At 53.1% G+C, this 18,652-nt stretch overlaps 2 protein-coding genes across 7 annotated transcripts; both read left to right on the top strand.

The window, feature by feature from the left end:
* Window positions 1-900: 900 nt before the first annotated feature.
* Window positions 901-8,722, top strand: LOC112995666 (butyrophilin subfamily 2 member A1-like). 6 transcript variants are annotated; one of them, XM_026120791.2, is made up of 11 exons: window positions 901-1,038; window positions 1,683-1,784; window positions 2,712-3,059; window positions 3,653-3,928; window positions 4,607-4,711; window positions 5,106-5,126; window positions 5,418-5,438; window positions 6,171-6,191; window positions 6,346-6,366; window positions 7,044-7,076; window positions 7,832-8,722. In XM_026120791.2, the coding sequence occupies exons 2-11, from the start codon at window positions 1,703-1,705 to the stop codon at window positions 8,347-8,349; spliced, it is 1,446 nt and encodes a 481-aa protein (XP_025976576.2). In that variant the 5' UTR covers window positions 901-1,038; window positions 1,683-1,702; the 3' UTR covers window positions 8,350-8,722. The 6 variants fall into 6 exon arrangements, with proteins under 6 accessions (XP_025976576.2, XP_025976578.2, XP_025976577.2 ...); XM_026120793.2 differs by lacking the exon at window positions 4,607-4,711; XM_026120792.2 differs by lacking the exon at window positions 5,418-5,438.
* A 3,195-nt stretch (window positions 8,723-11,917) lies between these two features.
* On the top strand, window positions 11,918-14,655 carry GP1BA (glycoprotein Ib platelet subunit alpha). Its single transcript, XM_026120786.2, has 2 exons — window positions 11,918-12,005; window positions 12,187-14,655. The coding sequence occupies exons 1-2, from the start codon at window positions 12,003-12,005 to the stop codon at window positions 14,290-14,292; spliced, it is 2,109 nt and encodes a 702-aa protein (XP_025976571.2). The 5' UTR covers window positions 11,918-12,002; the 3' UTR covers window positions 14,293-14,655.
* The last annotated feature ends 3,997 nt before the right edge of the window (window positions 14,656-18,652 follow it).

Here is an 18,652-nt window from a genome sequence, read left to right as displayed (position 1 = left end):
CCCCTGGCCATGGCCATGCTCGAGGCTAACAGAGAGGGCACCAGAGCTGCATACACCTTGAAGCAGTGGGGCAAGGGAAGCGGTCTGGGCCCTTACAGCTGCTGCCTGCTGGGATTTCTCATGCTGTCGATGGGTTTTGGGGATGCTGGTGGAGGTGCTTGCAGGGCGCAAGTTGCCCAGATTGCTCAACCTGTAGACAGGGATGGCTCATGCTGGGCTTTGCATCCAACCTCCCCATTCTCTGCTCTTCACTGGCCTGGTGGCTTCACCTTGGCTCCTCAGGAACGGCCCAGGAGGTGGAGATGACTCTGCCCTGTGAAATCGCTCCAAAATCCACAGTCAGCTCCCGTGGATGTGCTGCTCTCCCGTGTGGTGCTGGGGAAGGGCCTCGGGAAGGCAGGACCCGGGACAGGCTGGCTCTGTGGGAGATATTCAGGGATAACCAGAGTCTGCATGGTGGCACGGGCACAGCCCCAGCTGCTGTAGGCACCCTGTGCAGGCAAGAGAAGTCTGTGCACGCCTGGACGCGTAGTTAGCAGAGTCCGCAGAGCTCGTGCTGAAGCAGAAACCTCCTGGCTCTCTAAGAGAAGGGTGCAGGATCCCATCCTGCTTGCAAAGGGCTGAGTACCCGGTGGGGACGAGCTAGCAAAATGCAGAGACGTCATGTCGGACCTCCGTCCTTGCCCTGCTCCTTCGCCTCGGGGCTTGCAAAGCTGTTACCCACCCCGGGGAGAGGCAAAGCAGGAGGCTGCGCTGCACAGACGCTGGGGCTGCAGGATTTCCTTGGAGAGAGCATTTCCGGGGCAGAAGCAGTGACAAAACCGTGGTGAGGCCGAGTTTCTTTCGCTTTCAGTGTTGAGGTGCTGATGGAGGGAAGTGCCAGCGGTGCTGGAGTCGGCACAAGGTTTTATTCGCTTTCCGCGCGGGGAAATGCTTGGCTGGAATCAGGGAGCAGCAGCTGAGCCTGTCAGCTGCCAGGGTTGATGCAGCGAGGAGCTCGAGCAGCTGCCTAGGAAGCGTCTCAGGACGGTCGGCTGGGTAAGCGGCGTCTCTTCCTCTGCAAGCTGCAAATGCAAATCACTTCCTGTAATTTCTGCTGAAAGCGGCCATGCGACTTGCTAACAAAGCTGCTTCGGGGGGGTTCGCAGCAACATGATGTCCCCTGTTGGCAGTGGGTTGCATTAGCATTTCGGTTATTCCAGTTCTGCGTTTTCCTCCGGTCTGAGCTGTGGGAGCAGCTAAATCATGCTGCTCCAACTCCCTCGGCCTGTTTTTTCTCGCAGCACCTTCCTCGCTCTGAGGGCTGAACAAGAAAAATAAGATGTCCCCATTAAAATGACCGTGGCTTTTTCTGTTGCATTTTAGTTGAACTCGAGGAGATGTTGGAGTTCATCTTTTGCTTCCCCACAGGAATTTTCTACAACTTTTTATGCCCCTCGGGCTCCTTTGCATGTAAAGTAACACGTGCAAAGCAAAGTCAGGCTGATGGTGGAAAACTGATTGCAACTTTAGCTGTCAAATGACTGTTCGCTGGGCATTATTAAAAAAAGAGCTAAAATCAGCATTTATCCCTTTTTAGCATAAATTGTGCCCCGTGATGTTCTGTATTTCAAATGTCCCTTTTTTCATAAACACTCTGTTCTCCCACCTTTCTCCTTTTCTCCCTCCTTTCCCGGCTCCAGGTTGAGTGCCCGCAAGGAGGATGGTCCTTTTGTTCCTGGCCAGCCACTTTCTGCCTGGTTTTATCTGCATTTTTGCTCTCCATGTCCGTGAGCTGCAATCAGGTAGGGATCCCCATGGTCCCGCTGGTCCCCAGCAAATTGCTTCCAGGTGGAATCATTTCCTCAGAGCTGCTCCCAATGGACCGTTAAGTGCAGAGCAGTGGCATAAAAAATAGTAGCATCCCTCCAGATCCTCATTTTTGTTCTTCTCACCATGCTAGTGTGGCATTTGCACAGCCTTGGTGGCCTTGTGGGGTGATAAGGTGGCGCAGATGGGTTGATTTAACACTCGCTGCCGTTTCCCTCTTCTGTTCCCAGAAGAGGCAGAAGGTGCCGAAGCACCCTCTCCCTTTTCTGGGCAGAAAAACATTCAGATTGGCTCAGCCAGGCTCTTGAGATGTCCCACTTGCTTCAAAAGCCGCACTGATCGCATCCTTCAAGCATGGCGGCCTCCCTCAATTGTCTTGCTGAGCCGACTTGGAAGTCACCTTGCAAGAAAGGGAGCCAGAAAAATGGTTGTTTTAGCTAGCTAAGCTGCCCAGCTTATTAATAAGCATTTAAAAAAAATTCCAACGATTCCCAGAGCTGTGTACTTTTTCTAGTAATAGATGTGGTTAGCTGAGGGTATTTGAGTTTTATTTGTGTCCAAGTTGTCCATTTTCTTCAGCCAACCACCCAAAACCACCTCAGTCCCTTTCCACCACTTCCTTCCTTCTTTCTCCTCCCTTCTCCATCCTCCGAGGCCCGAGCAGTACTTGGCCCCCATAGAAAAGGTGTTCAGTCCTGTTGGAGATGAGAAGACCTTCCACTATAGCACAGGACAGCCCCGAAAGCAGAAGTAACATGTGTCCCTCAACTCCTTATTGCATCTGGCACACTCGGAGCATCGGAGCAGTGGCAGGGTGAAACGTGGGCATGGGTAGATCCATTGCTTTTCAACAAGCCAATCCATGTGGGATCCTCCCATTGGTTTTGGGTTGTTCTGCCCAGCTCCCTTCAAGGTGATGGCACTGGGGCACCCCGTGGTGGCTGCCGTGGGACAGGACGTGGTGCTGCCCTGCCACATCATGCCGGAGCAGAGCGCCCGGGACATGGAGGTGACCTGGTTTCGGGGACACTTCTCGCCCTTCGTGCACCGCTACAAGGCGGGAAGGGACCAGCATGGCAAGCAGATGCTGCAGTACCAAGGGCGGACGGAGCTGCTGCAGGACAGCCTTGACAACGGCAGGGTGGACCTGAAGATCTTCAGCGTCCGCCTGTCTGATGGAGGGAATTACACCTGCTTCGTTCGCACCAATGCAGGCTACGAGGAAGCCGTCCTGGAGCTGAAGGTGACAGGTCTGTAGCTGGTGTCCCCGTTTCTGCTGCCGGACAGGTCTCAATATACCCAATTTGCTTGTCCTTAGATGAAGCTGCTCCTACCTGTCACCCATCCCAGTGGCAATTTTAGGGAGTCACTTTGGGACCATGTTTTTGTTAAATCCCTTAGTTTTCCTCCTTAAAAAAAAATAAACGAGATCTCTTGGAGAGTGGAAACGATCCATTGAACAGTGGTAAGGAGCTCATGACATGTCCCACCTGCTTCAAAAGTCTTCTTAGCATTATTTTTACAATGTTGATGGGTGCACGGAAACAAATTCCCATGGCGTAATGAAGAAGGTCTCGGTCCATGTGGGCATGTTTTAGTGGCCAGGCTTGAAGGTTTTCTTGCTGAGGTGATGGTCTCCAGAGCAGATTATTTTGGATCATGTAAAAAAGGCAGTGAGAAACGCCTCCATGCTTCCGCCTCTGATTGCAACCGACACTTAGGATGCCCACATGACCCTGAAAAATAGAGATTTCTCCAATATTGGGGTTTATTCACCCTTCTCAGCCAAAGGAAGGGTTTGATTCCTGCAGGGAATAACCAGGCTTGCTCTGCTTTCCCCCAGCCGCCGGCTCAGCGCCGCTCATCTCGCTGGAGGGCTACGAGGCTGGGGGCGTCCGGGTGGCGTGCCGGGGGGCCGGCTGGTACCCTCAGCCCCAGGTGCTGTGGAGGGACCGCTGGGGCCAGCCGCTGCCCTCTGCCTCTGAAAACGTCATCCAGGACGCGAGCGGCCTCTTTGAGGCCGAGAGCACCGTGGTCCTCAGCCAGGCTGCAAACCTGTCCTGTTTGATCCGGGATGCCCTGCACCACCATGAGAAGGGCTTGGCTTTTTCCATGGCAGGTAAGCAGCGGGCAAGGGCGCTCATGACTCATTTTGTCGCCTGCTTGAATATATTTTAATTTGATTTTTCCCTCGTCACACAAGAAAGCTCTCTTTTTTTTTTTTAAACCAGAGGGTCGATATTTTTTGCAGGGGAGGGAAAACCGGAAACGGAGACCCAACAGTGAACTAAAATAATGGGATTTCGAGCCGCGTTGCAATATTGCATGGTTTTTCAGCTGCATCTGGCTCCTTTTTTATCATGTTGTGATGAAAAATTTTGGGGAAAGTTGGTTTCCCTGGTGGGGCTGTGCTGCTCTCCGGGTGATGTCGCTCCGCGCAGCAATTTTGCTGCTAAACCAAAGAATTTAACAAGAATTTAGACTTTTTTTATTCCTGCATTGCCTAATGCAAAATAAGTCACCCCCTCCCCGTGCCCGAAAAGGCGAAGAAAGCATGATTTCATTAGAAATAATTCCGTTCAAAATCCATTTTCCCTTGTCAAAAGCTCCTGCAACTTTTGCAGGCCAAACCATCGGCCTCATCTGCGCATGAAATCGCTATTCTTTTTTGGCTGCTTCTTGGCCTCTTCGGGTCGTGCAGTGCAATGAGATTTTCACCCCCTGGCGGGATTTGCACTGGCTCATCCGAAACACAAATAATCCTGTTCCCGCTTGCTGGGTTGCCTTTGGTTTTCAGATCCCTTTTTCCAAAACGCCCATCCATGGAAGATCGCCCTGAGCCTGGTCGCCGTCGCCATGGTCGTGCTCTTTATTATCACTGTTTATCTATTTAAAATTAAAGGTAATGCCTCCGCGCGGCATCTCGAGGGGGAAGGATAGCTGGAAAGATTTGTAATATTGAATGGCCTCCATTTTTAACGGATTGGTGGGTTTGGGAGGATGCTGGAGCCTTGTCTCGGTGCCCACGTGTTGGAGTGTAAAAATGCAACGGTAGGAAACACTGTTTTTCCCATGCTGCCCCACAACACCTAAATAAAACAGAGGAATAAAGGGAAATCCCTTATTTTTTACCAAAACGACACGAAGACCATGGGTTGTGTAGCCACCGAAGCACTTCCAGAGGCCTTTCCATGCTGCAAGTTCTTTTAACTTAGTAATTTAGCATTCATTGGAAGGGGCCTTTTAAAAAAAAAAGGCAAAAACAATTTACGTTTCTTTCTTTCTTTCTCCCGTAGGAAAGCACGAGGGAAAAATCGGTGAGTTTTATTTCCCAGCTTGCAAAAAATTGGAGCATTCCCAGAAAAACAATGCATCCACTGGGCACAATTTTTTTGGAGGGGGACAGATGGGAGGCCAGTGGCTGTTTGAAAATATGAAATTATGCTGTGATTTGGGGAAGAATCATTGCTGACAGGAAAACCGCGTGTGGGGGATTTGTCGCAGGGTGAGTTTGCTTTGCAAAGGCCCCTCCGTGGTGCTTCCCCCAGGTACCCATGAAAAAATGACTGGTTTTGGTGTTAACATGCTTTTTCGGTTTTGCTTTTCAGCAATGCAGGTGGCGGCGCTGCGTAAGTCTCGCTCTCCCCTGGGGCTTAATTCGTCGGGAAAACATGCAGATATTTTTATTTATCCTTCCTTTCAGGCTGAATGCTCCTCTCCTGCAAATGCTTTACTCCCTTCCCAGGCCAAAATCCTAATAATGTGCAAATTCAGCCCAAAAATCATTAGTTTTTTTTTCCTGAGTGGCTGGCAATGCTTTTTTTAGCACTCTCATTGAAGTACTGAAACAGTCCTGGAAATGCAGAGCAGCTCATGGAAAACGATGCTGCCAAGAGTTTTGAATGCAATCCAAAACGAGAAAATATGGCAAGAATCTAATATAAATATAATACAAAATATAAGAAGAAAACTCTATGGAAAGCTGGATTGCATTCTCACTAAATGAATGGGAAAAAATCCCCAAACACTTGAGTTACTGGTTGAGTTACCGAAAAAGAACCCCGCACACTGAGTTACGGACTTTTTTTTTTATGTTTCCATCTTGGTGTTCCCAAGAAATAACCATTTAGCTATTAAAAGCGGAGCTCTTTCTGAATTGCTTCCAGTGGGGAAAATGAATGCGGTTTAACGTAGCCAGTGTCTGTGCATGGGAATTCGGAGCAGCCTTGCAATAAGTCACTGAATTTGCCCCCTCCTCCAAAGCAACCCGCACCCTTACGGGCCTTTAACCGGAATCCCGGGGAAATATATGTGTCAAATAGCAAAATATTGACTTGTACGTGTTTCCGGTTGTTTTTTAGGGGCCCGCGACGCAGAAATCGGTGAGTCTCCTTCTCGCAACGGATTTTTTGCTGAGTCTATATAGGGCCTATATAGCCCCCAAGGGCTTTGCCTTGCCTGGCGGGGGCACGTGGCAGAGAGCGCATCCAAATCTGCATCCCATCCGCACTGATCTTTCTTCTTTTTGCTTTTCAGAGAAACAAGCTGCAGAATTGGGTGAGTGTCGTTCTTCCTACGTAGGAAACGTCCCAGCGGGGCGATATTCCAGTCTGGGTATTGCATTTAGGCACTGGTTTTGCTTCTGTTTTCTCACGTAGAGGCTAAATTGATATTTGTTATAACTCGGCCTGGGGTGGGGGTGTCATCTGATAAAGCCATAGTATCGCTGAAAAAAAGAAAAAAAAGAAAAAAAAAGGGTTTTATTAAATAGTATCTCAGTTTTTAGTACAGAAAACCTGATGCAATATAAGGATTTAAAATATATAGATGCTTTCATGCCTGGCAAATGTAAGAGGCTTAATGAAAGATATATTTTTTTTCTGGGAAAAGACGAGGTGGATCGCTCAGTTCCAGAAGTGAGAGGCAAAACGTTGAATTCATTTCAGAAACTGTATTTTCCTTTCTGTTTTTAAGCTATTCCCCATAATCCTGCCATGCTAGGAAAAATTTACTTCTTCCTCTCAAAGGCAGTGTGTGCAGATCCTAAATATGTGCGTGAATCTGGACAGTGCGATTAAATTTATACAAAATAGATGGAGCTTTCCCACAGTGTCAGACGTTCAAGCTTTGAAGCTACCTGCTGGCGTTATCGTTACCCGGAGCTAACCCTGTACCACAAGCACGTTCAGATAACTTCTCATCTGAAATTTTTCTTTTCTTTTCTTTTTTTAAAGTATGGAGAAGATATGCAGTGCATATAGAAGAAGGTAATTAAAGTTTGGTCTTTCTGGACTTTTTGAATCTATTCCCCAAATACACCGGAGAGAAGAAAGCAGAGCACGTCTCTTGCACAAGAGACAAGTGTTTTTCTCTCAGCTGCTGAAGGTAGTTTCTGAAGCAGGCACAGCCCAGAAAAGGCATCTCCAGCCCCCAAGGGTCCAACGAGCTGTTCACCGTTCCCTGAAATCGCAGCCAGAGCAGCACAGGGCTGCTGGGGCTGTGCACGGCCACGTTGTCCCCTTTTGTCTCTGTAGGCCCATCAGTATTGTTTTTTTTCTCTTTTCTCCATGTTAAACTCTTGGGTTTGGGATGCTGAACCATCTTGCTTGCTTTAATCCCTTTGTGCTGCTTCCCCTCCCACAGCGACCCTGGTGGGACCAGAGAGGCTTCCTCCAATCCTATGTTTGCAGGAGAAAGTGTAACCCTTGTTGGAGGGGTGCATGCTGCAGTTTCAGGGAAGTCTATAGAGTCCTAGTCCTCAATGAGGAATGCTGGCTACGCTTTAGAGACATGGGGACTTCCTCAGGCTGGAGGTCTGCTGATGATCTTCTGCTCTCTCTGCTCAGCGTCATCTCTCTGGTTTGTCTTTAGATCCCTGTACGAGTACTGTGGCCTTGCACAGCTTCTCATTGCCAGCCAGCTATTACTTGCTACCTTCTTTTTCTTCCTTTTACAACCCCCGTGAAGCCCCCTCCCAGGGCTGAGCTCTGCCCCTGACTCATTGACTCCTTCTCTCCCACAGTGAAGGTGATTCTGGATCCAGACACGGCCCACTGTGACCTTGTCCTGTCCGATGACCGCAAAAGTGTGAAACGAGAAGACGTGCCGCAGGACCTCCCTGACATCCCTCAGAGGTTTATGCCATGGCGCTGCGTGCTGGGCTGTGAAGGCTTCACCTCGGGGAGATACTACTGGGAGGTGGAGGTGGTGGATGGAGGAGGATGGACTGTAGGCGTTTCTAGAGAAGATGTGAGAAGGAAGGGCGAGATCGAATTTAAACCAGAAGAGGGCATCTGGGCAGTGGGGCAGTGGGCAGGTCGCTTCCAAGCCCTCACCTCTCCTGAACGCACTTTCCTTACTGAAATCCAGAGTCCCAAGCGGATCCGGGTGTCCCTGGATTACGAAGAGGGACGGGTGGCATTTTTCAATGTTGATGAGGAGAGTCCACTCTTCACATTTCCGCTGGTGTCATTCAATGGGATAAGAATCCACCCGTGGGTCTGGCTGGGTCCTGGGACATGGCTCAAAATGTGGCCCTGACAAAGGGAAGGGAGGAAAAGAAGACCTTTTTTTTTTAATCAGACCTCAGTACCTCATAGACTCACAGAAATAGGTTGGAAGGAGCTTGTGGAGAGCTCTACTGCCACCTCCTGCTCGGAGCAGGGCTAACTTCAAGGCTAGATTAGCTGGCGCTGAATTTTCAGAACCTCCAAGGGGGGAGATCCCACCGCCTCTCTGGACCTCTGTCTGGGGCTGCACTGCTTTCCGAGGGGAGAATTGCTCCTCAATACTTGGTCAAAATTTCCCTGGTTGTGACTGTTGCCTTTCACGCTCACGCTTTATCGTACAAATGGCACATGTCTTAAATAGGGAGAAGTTTTTAGATGCACAGAATAAAGTAACTCCATTGGGATTTGTCTGTCTTCAAGTCTAGCATTAATGCCTGCACCTTAGACAGTTGTCTCCACCCCCTTTACAGCTAGTGGGTAATTGTAGGCATTTTTGGGAATACAGTTCATCTCATCCCCAAGGAGACAGCTAAGGCACAGCGGTGGGATTGGCTCATGGATGTGCTTATCCTGGCCCCTGGCTGCAGCATGAGCCCAGATGACTAGCTCAGCCGCGCACTGTAGACATCTCATGCTCTGGAGATGAAGCCCACCTTTGGTCCCTCACCCTGAGGGAGGAAAAGCCGCTTTTGACTACACCAGTGAGGAGCCTGCAGCAGGCTCAGTGTCCCACGTGGGCTGAAATAAGGCTGAAGAAACTCCAATCTCCTATGAAGCAAGGCCTCTAAACTTGAGGCATGTTTTCTGGCAATTCCAGATGACTTTGCTGTAGTGGAAGCTGCCACCTGCAAGGGGAGGATATAGATATATGCTTCCTCTGAGGCCAGACATGTCTTCATACATGGGGAGGAGCCCAAAGAAAAGAGGTCAGAGGTGCCTTCAGGTCTTTCGCCTTTCTCTCCGGATCTGACCACCGCTCAGGAGTAATGCTCCCACACAATTTGATGCTCAAGTCTTCGGTTTATTGCTTACTATACACAACCCCACATGAGGTAGCAGATGCCACATCAGCTGCGAGGCCTGAGGTAGCTCAGGGGCTTATGAAGAAACTGGTGACTGAAGGCTCCAAAGCCCCCGTGAACAGTGTCACGGATCTATGGGCATGGGGACAGGCAGTGTGAGCTTGGCCCCCACTGTCAGGGCTGTATCCTTAAAGGAGGCTGGTGGGAAGTTGAAGATGTGGTCTCTACTCTCTATGCTTGAGAAGGAGCACCATGTTCCTCAAGCCAGGGGTGACACAGCTGCATATTCCTATGATCCTTGGACACCATCACCTCATGGTCACCCTTCCTATTTCCTGGAGTCATGTGCACTGTTGGTGAGATGCTGAGTGTCAGAATGGGACACAGGAATGGAGAGAGCCCAACAGTTGATGGCCCCTTTGTAGGAAAGTCCCCCCTGCCAGCCCTGGGGAAGGAGAGAGGGAAATCTCCCTTCAGCAAAAGAGGGGTGGGGAAAAATAACTGGGAGGGGAGATGGGGGATTCAGATCCTCCAGACCCCACTTCCCTTCCCTACCTGCACCCACATGGTGGTGGAAGGGTCAATATACCTCGAATATAGCAGTGAAGGACTGACCCCAGCTGCTCTTTTGGGCCTCCCTAAGCCAAGAAAGAGGGACCCAACCGCCCCATCCAGGCAGGGCTATCTCTTGGCTGAGGTCAGCCTGTCTTGTCCCTACTTGGTTTGCTCAGCACCTTGTTCTCACTTCTCCCCCATCATTCCCCATGCACCTCAGAAGGCCCGCACAGCCCCAAAGGGGCTTCTGCAGGAGCAAAATCTGAAAAAGAGAGAGGTTTTCAGTGAAAGTGTATGTGATCTCTGCAGGCAGAGACATGCTGGGCCACAGACTGACCCATAGTCTTGGCAAGGTTGCCCAGGGTCTGTCCATTGGAAGAGACCTCAGACTCCTCCTTGGAGCTGGACAGGGTTTGCTCTTGCTGTCAGGGGAGATGGTGGTTTGTCTGTCCCGCCCCACACAAGGCCAAAGGAGGTGGTGGGAATGTGTGGAAGAGAGGCAACTAGCGCCCAAAGCCATCAGGGGAAGGACAACCCCTTCCCCATACAGCTCGTGGTCTACACCAGCCCTGGAGCTGGTTGCCAGGGCATGAGCTATTGAGTTATTGGGTTGTCCCCCCACGGGGTGTTCGGGACGAAGTGGCACAAATGTTTATGAGGAAGAGTTTGGGGATACACAGATACACTGCAATGCATTTAGGGAGGAAAGCAAGAAAAAAAGCTACCTGAGGAAGTAGTTTTACTGAGTCTGGAAAGGAAAGGGAGGAGGTTCATGGTAGCAAGGTGGAAGTAAGACAGCAGCCTTCAATCTTTGACAGCTAAGAGGAATCTGATACCAGAGCAAAACAGGAAAAGCCTGCGGATGGGGCCATTGAATCACTAAGGAAAAATGTGATATTGGAAAACGCTCTGCATGTGACTCTCTAGCTGCTCGCACCAGTTATTATCCTCTAGTTAATAAAGGCTAATTCACAGCCCAAGCACTGACACTGGCGGGACTGCGCTCCCACTCACAGATGACGGAGTCACGCAAACATCACTTGAATAAACAAGACTCATTCTTCAGAGGAGCTTCCAGCAGCTGGATGTTGACACCGGGCTGTCCAAAACCATGAAAGCAAAATATGTCAGTGCTGCTGGAAGCAGCAGAAGGACATGTTGGCCTGCCAGAAACTGTCCAAGATTCTTTCAGCTCTGTAAATAATGTACTTATATGAATGGATATTCATATATACATATATTTATATAAATAAATGAATAGCTATGAAAATGTTGTATATGTATGTGTATATATTTATATATAAAAATGAAATATATGTAAATGAATTATAGATATATAAAGGAAATATGTATATTTCTATATAAATATATTATAGAGAAATGAATATATTTATTTTTTAAAATGACGCCAAGACTTCTGCCTCTGCTGCTGCCTGCCGCTTGCCACAGCCTGAAGAAAAGCCCTGAAATTTAGTACCTCTGAACACTCAGGCTGCCAAAACTGGAGTTTCTGGGAACCCCTCATAACAACTCATGATAGATGTAGCCCAAAACTCAGGAAACGGTTTTAGCTGAAAAATGTTAGGGGGATGGCAAAACATTTCCTTCCAATGGATGGAGAATTCAATGAACTTCAGGAAACCTTGTTTAGAAGCAAACTGAGATGCTGACTTCTGCTAGGAAAAAGTAAATTAAAGGGTAAAAAGGGTAAAAACCTAAGCTGAAGACAAGACAGAACACATTACTTGGAGCTGAATGAAATATTTTAGGTTATTTTCACCCTTATCCCTCAGTTATGTTGGAATTAAAAAAAAAAAAAAGGGGGGGGGGGAGTGATGCAAGGGCTGCTCCCAGGCCCCCCCGCACTGCCCCAGCATGTTGCAGCAATGAATTATGGAACCGGCATGTGGAGGGCACTTTGGCCTTGCAGGAAACCACAGCTCCCTGCCCAGCGGCTGCGCCTGCTGATATGGGGGCCAGCTGCCCCCGGAGCCCCACCGCGTCCTCCGGCAGAGAAGCAGAAGAGCGAAGGAGCTGGGACGGTGCCTCCTGGCTGAGCCACCGGTGAAGGCAAGGATACGAGGGGACGCGTGCCAGGGGAGGGGCGATGGTGAGGGACACATCCTTTTCCTTGGGGTGAAGCTGGAGGAGGTGATGGGGTGGTGGGGGATGCGGTCATGGCTGCTGGCAGCATGGGCAGGAGCATCGTGGCACCCCTGGTGCTTCATCCTTGGTGGTGCATCATCCCTTGGTGCTGCTTTGTGCAAATGAGTCTTGTCTCTCCATCCCAGGCCATGAGGCTCCCTGCCCTGGTCCATCTTGTCCTCCTGGCCCTGCTGCCCCTGGCTGGGGCTGAACCCTGCCCATCAGACATGAACCACATCAAGGACCTCCTCGAGGTCAACTGCACAGGGCAGGGTCTCAGTACAGTGCCCTCGGCCCTGCCCAAGGACACGGGCATCCTGCTGCTCAGTGCCAACCACCTGGCGTCTGTCTTCACCGACGCCTTCCTGCCCCTCGCTGCGCTGCAGGACCTCGACTTGTCCGACAACGGGCTAGTGGATCTGCACACGGGGCCCCTGCTGCCGTCTCTGAAAGAGCTGATCCTGTCTCGCAATGCCCTGAGGGCCTTGCCCACCCTGCAGGGCCTGCCTGCCCTCACCCGCCTGGCCTTGGCTCACAACCACCTGCAGTTCTTGGCCCCAGGGGCTTTCCATGCCGTGCCACAGCTGCAGGACTTGGACCTTCGAGGCAACCAGCTGCGGACTCTCCCACCGCAGGCCTTTGCAGGGTTGGGGGACCTCAAGGACTTGGACCTCTCTGACAATGTCCTCGAGGAGCTGCCCCAGGAGCTGCTACAGGACCTGCGGAAGCTGGAGAACTTGTGGCTCTCGGGCAACCGCCTCCAGACTCTGCCCACAGGCTTCTTCCCCGAGGGCCACTTCTTCCCGTATGTTTTCCTGACTGAGAACCCCTGGCACTGTGACTGCAGCCTGCTCTACCTGCGGGCCTGGATCCGGCAGAACGAGATGAGCGTCTACCAGCCTGAGCGCGGGCTGGAGAAGACAAAGGTTGAGGTGGCCCCGGAGAAGGTGCTGTGCCATAGCCCTGCTGAGCATCGGCATAAGCCAGTCATCCGCTTCAAGCCTGACTGCGGCAACGTGGGGGATGCCGATGATGAAGACGGGGATGACTATGACTATGGGGAAGGCACGCGGGAGGCAATTGCCAAGATCTCCTCCTCCCCCCAACATTCAACCACCCCTGAAGAGCACAGGACCTCCACCCGGCCTCCCTCCACCACCACGAGGGCTCCCCCCAGCAGCTCTGGTAGCTCCACCCTCATCCCAAGGACTTGGGTTGCAATCCCCAGAGCTCCCAGCATCGCTGCCCCTGTGCCAGCCACTCCAGCGGTCGCGACTACCCTCGCCCACGCCAGCATTCAGCCTGCCAGCACCGCCACCTCCCCCAGCACCCCTGGGAGCTCCACCACCCTCCTCTCGACCACCTCGTTGGCCATCCCAACGAGCACCGGACCGCGTGGCACCAGCACCCCTGCTCCAGCCACTCTCACCACTGGCACTGCCAGCACCCGTACCCTTTTCTCAGTGTCCGTTGGCACGTTTTTCACCACTTCTACTGCGGTGCCTCCCTCTCCTACTTTGGAAGCCTCCACCCCCCACAGATCTTTATCTTCTCCACCGACCATGACCACGCCGGTGATCTCCAGCACCACGGCAGTGCTTTCCACCCACCTTCCCCAGCCTGTCCCGGTCCTGCCCTGCCCCTGCTCCATGCCAGCACCGGCCGTACCCGTGCGGCGCCCACAGGCCGTTGGCGAGGGCCCGCAGTGGGGCCGGTGGGTGCTGCGCCACTGCTGCCTGCTGCACTGGTTGCTCTACCTGGCCGCTCTGGCTCTGCTGCTCCTTTCTGCGCTAGCTCTGGCCGCCTGGCTGGCATGGCTGTGTCTGGTGGGGTGGCCCTCCTGGCACAAGTCCTCCCTTCAGGTGCAAAAGATGTGGTACCCACCACCAGGGAGAAGGGAGTCAGCAGAAGGTCCCGTGATGCACCTCAGCAGCTTCGCCAGCCCCCCGCGGCGCCCCACTTTCTGCACCATCAAGGAAGTGGAGTTGTGCCCTGATGTCGCCACATCCTACACTTACTGCACTATCAAAGATATAGTGCTGCAGCGCAGTCCTCCCGCAAGGTCCTCCTTCCGCACTACGAAGGAGCTGTGGATCCATCCCCGCCCTCTGAATGCTCCTTTCAAGCCGTTCTCCGGGAAGCTCATGCTCCCAAAGCTCGGCTCGCTGACGACTCCTTCTGCTTACAGCCTGGACAGGGGTCTCAAGGCCATTGGTGCTGTCCAAGTGAAATACGCTGGCAACACCTTGTGAATGCTTCTGTCGGTTCAGACGAAAGGATGGGGGGGGGGGGGGTGCTGCCTGTCATTCTCTTTTGCAAGGGGATGGTGTGGTTGCTCCCTGGAGGGAAGCTCTCTCCTTCCCCTAGCACTACTCTCACGTCTTCTGTGGTTGCTAGATTGAAAGAATTGCTTGCATACGGGGGGGAAGATTCCCACCAAGACCGCTCAGTGATATTTTTGGGCCTGCCATTGGCCTGGTTTGTGGATGGGCTTGGGAATGCAGAGCTTGCTTTATGCACAAGGTCCTAGTGCACATAAAGATGCGCTATGCTTTCAACTCAGCGCCAGGCAGTTTTGTTCATTAATCCCAGAATAAATATTCTCTTTGGCTGCATTTCAAACGGGTGCTAGTTTTATTCATGTGGACCTCTCGTAGTCCTCGCAGTGTATAGTAAATGCAAGACTGTTATGTGCAAACATGCAAGCACTGCATTTGTCAGCAAGCGTTTGCCTGTGTGTTGCTGTTGCTTTATGCTCACACCACATCGTCTCCCCATTCCCTGAGGCAACAGCCCCAGGGACCCCAAAGCTGACCCAGACACCTTGGATGGACCCTAGGAATGCCTTCAACAGCCCAAGAGATCTCAGAAGAGCCTCGGAACAGCCGAGGGACACCAGGATGGCTCTGCAGAGATCCCAGAGTAGCCACAGGGGTGCCGGGATTCCTGAGGGCCCACGGAAGAGCTGGAACTTTCCCCAAAATCTTTTTGGGGTTCCCAGAAACATGTGGAGGTCTCCCAGGGTGCGTCAGGGAGTTATTTCTTCCTGGGTCTCTGATCCCACCTCCGTGTCTCTAAGGCTTGTTTGGTGCCCCCCAGGCTTTCCTCATTGTCTCTGGGTGTTTTGGAGGTCTCCAGGGCCACTTTAAAGGTGTCCAGGGCTCTTTGCTGGTCCCTGGCTGCTGCTTGGATGTGCCTTAGCCCCCTTCTGCTGGGCTGCGCTTGACTGTGGTTGCAAGCTGACTGTGAGGAAGCCCAGCTCTAAACCCTTTCTTGGCCCCCTGGGAAGGAGCCTGCCTAGGCGGGGAGCTTGTGCTGCTGCAGCAAAGCCCAGGAGGAGAAATGCTGCTCTGGAGGGTGCAAAATCCTAAGGGGAATCACAAGAAGGGGCTGTTCTGGGAGAGTGGAGCTGGCCATCACCGCTTGGTCAGCAGAAACCTGCAGAGAAGGAGCATGGAGCTGGAGCAGGTTGATGGATGGGGTGTCCACATTGGGGGCTGCAGGGAAGACCTGTCCTGCATGCAATGACATAGGTAGCTATGAGGCATCGCAGGGGCTGTGCTGGAGTTGTACCAGGGTGCTGGAGCACTGGGGCCATGCTGGGGACTCTGGGGACAGGCTGGGGACCCTGATGCTAGACCAAGGCCTCTTCTGCCAGCTGGTGTCAGGTGGAGCTGTGCTGGGGGCTGGTCATGTTTGAAGTGGGGGTTCTTGGGTGGTGTCAGGGCTCTGCTTGGGTTTGGCAGCTGCTTTTGAGGGGGTGGAGGCCTCAAGGCTTGGGGACTCCAGCTGAGTTAGACAACCATGCTGCTGCAGAGTGGCTGTTCTCTGGGCAGGACTGTGGAGTCCTACCTGGGCCCTTGTTAGCTATGGGTATTTTGCTGTTGGAGTCAGGGTTTCTCGCAGAGGCCAGGTGATGGCAACATCGGGCTTCCTGCAGCTGGCAAGGTCTGGGGGCTCCTTTTCCTTTTCTCTATGTGTGCCAGGTCCAAGAGATGCAAGAGGGGATGGGGTTGGTGAAAGCATTTTTGGCCATGTTTGAAGGCCAGGTCTTTCCTGCTGCAGCGTGTGCTCAAGACAACACCCAGCCAGGAGGCCTGGCTCCCTTCTGGGGCTCCTGGCTTGCGCATGGGATCTCTGGAGGCTTGTCAGGGCTCTGGGAAGTCCCAGGAACCTCTGCTGTGGTTGCTGACCTGGCTGCAGAAGCATGCGGGATGGCCTGGTTGTGTGTGTAGATGGGAAGGAAGCAGGTGGCCATTAAAGACAGGCTGCATCCCAGTCCCTTGGGGTGGCAATGAGGTGTTTGCTTGTTCTTTCTCTCCTCTAGAAGCAGTGACAAAGCAGCACCAAGACACTTTGGGAATACTGCCAAAACAGAGGTTGCTTTGCTTTTCCTCTTGTCAAGCCTGTTGGGAAATTGCACCTCTCTTGGGCAGGTCTGAAGAGAGCAAGGACTCTCAGCAAAAGGCTTGGGGACAGCAGGCTAGAGTAGATGGAGCAAAGCCAAAGTGTGAATGGAGGTAGACAGCAGTTGGGATGGCCATGGGGGTGCCCTTGCTGCCACGATGTTGTTTCTGTGCTTCATGCTAGGTCATATTGTTGTCCGAAAAGCGGATTCGTTGCCCGGTGTGCAACAGGCCAATAGTTACACACTCAGGAGAGACATTTGCTTCTTTATTGCAAAGTTGCACACGCCTGGGTGCTCGGTGGTTTCTCACAAATCAAGCACACACTCCCGGCTTTCCAAGTAGCATTTATACAAGCAAATTGCAAGGTTGGCAACTTTCCCTTTTACACTGATTGGTTAGTGATTTACATACAATTCTAACTTTGCTTACACACCATTTTACTCCTACGCATGCTCAGGGGAGGGGTCTTCACCTGGGCACAGGTCTTTCTGACCTGTGGGTGTGATTTTTGGTATTATAATGAGGACAGTTCAGTCAGGGATACCTGGACCTCCAATTCTTTGGCCAAATTCGCAATACGTACCTAGAAATGAAACATTTGGATTTCATGCTTCTTTTAGGGCTTTAGCAGTTCCAGGATACCCTTGATTAAAGAATGCTTCTTTCCAGAAAGTAGTGAGAGAGGTTGTCCTAACCTGCCTAGTTTAAACAGCATGAACATTCCTCCTGAGCTTCCAGGGTTGTCTCATAACACAGGCACCTGGTTCAGGTTTCTGGTGGGGGCTCCGTGTTTAGGCTTGGGCTATGTGTCCGGGCTCGGCTTTCGGGGGGCTTAGGGGAGGCTCGGGGGCGGGGGGGCAGCTGTGCAGCTGGGCCCAGGGGGTGGGGGGCGGGGCCAGGACCGGCTCCAGGGCAGCGGTGCGCAGCCGGGCCAGGCCCCACAGCCCCGGTCTCCCCGCGCGGTCCCCACCCCAGCCCGGCCCGCCCACCCTGACGCCCTTCGCGCCCCCGCTGCCTCCAGCCCCGCGGCGCCCCGTGCGGCCGGGCGGCAACGAGGAGCCGGGCCGGGCCAGGCCGGGGCTGCGCGGGAGCCAGGTGGGCCCCGAGCCTGCCCGCCCTCGTCAGGAAGGGCCGCCCGCGCCTGGCCGATCGGCGAGCGAGGGGAGGCGGCGGGCCAATGGGTGCGTGGGAGGGGCGGGCCGTGCTCTGAGCGACATGCAGGCCGCCCACTGGCGTGCCCCGGTGGGGCGGTGCCTGCTGCCCAGGCGAGGGGCCCGCGTGGCGCAGCACCCGCTGCCTGCCGCCGGCTGGGCCGGGGCCGCGGCTGCCCGGGTGGAGCGGTTTGTGCTGAGTGTCCGGTTCCAAAGCCACCCCTGTGTGCCCTGGGCACAGCCCTGGGTCATGGCTGCTGCTGTTGTGGGTCCCCAAGATGCCTGCAGGGCTGGAGCATCTGCCCTGGGAGGAGGTGCTGCGAGAGCTGGGAGTGTTTCTGCTGGGAAACAGGCTGCTGGTGGGGATGTTTTCAGGGCTTCTAGTATGTGATGGGGGTGTGAGGAAGACGGAGACCGTGGATAGCTCTGAGCGGTTGTCAGTGGTATCCAGTGAGAGGAGGGGAGGCAATGGGCACAGAATGGCAAAGCAGGAGATCCCAGCTGAATGCAGGAGACCCCTTTTCCGCTGTGAGGCTGGTTGAACACGGGAAGAGGTTCCCCGAGAGGCTGTGAAGTCTCGACTCCGTGAGATACTGCAAACCTGCCTGACGCAGTGCTGGGCACCCTGTTGTAGCTGCCGTAGCTTGATCAGAGGGTTGGACCAGAGCATCTCGAGAGGTCGGTGCCGAGCTCAGCTGCTCCAGCAGCTCCCAGTGCCTGCCCTTCCTCTGCCTCCTGGGGTCGGAGGGAGCCCAGAGTGAGCGCTGGCAGAGGGGCTGCAGGTTAGGAGGGTCTGCGAGGCGTAGGGCTACCGGGGAAGGGGTTGAGGCCAGCAGTTAGGGTTGAGGCATCTCGTTAGGGTTTCTGCTTTGGGGTGGTGTTGAGGGCGGGGCTGGGGACAAGAGCTGGCTGTATTGGGTGAGGGACTGGGTGCGGATTAGGGTGAGGTTTTGTTGTGCTTAGGGTTGGTGGTCCTTGTTGTGAGTGCTGTCTAGCTTTGTGGGGGATTGGGCTCTGGCTGGAGGTGAGGGCTGGGGTGAAGGCTAGCATCT

This window comes from Dromaius novaehollandiae, unplaced genomic scaffold (assembly GCF_036370855.1).
Source record: "Dromaius novaehollandiae isolate bDroNov1 unplaced genomic scaffold, bDroNov1.hap1 HAP1_SCAFFOLD_33, whole genome shotgun sequence".
NCBI lineage: Eukaryota > Metazoa > Chordata > Aves > Casuariiformes > Dromaiidae > Dromaius > Dromaius novaehollandiae.
The sequence above is the reverse complement of the archived record's forward strand: the minus strand, read 5'-3'. Positions and strand labels throughout refer to the sequence as shown.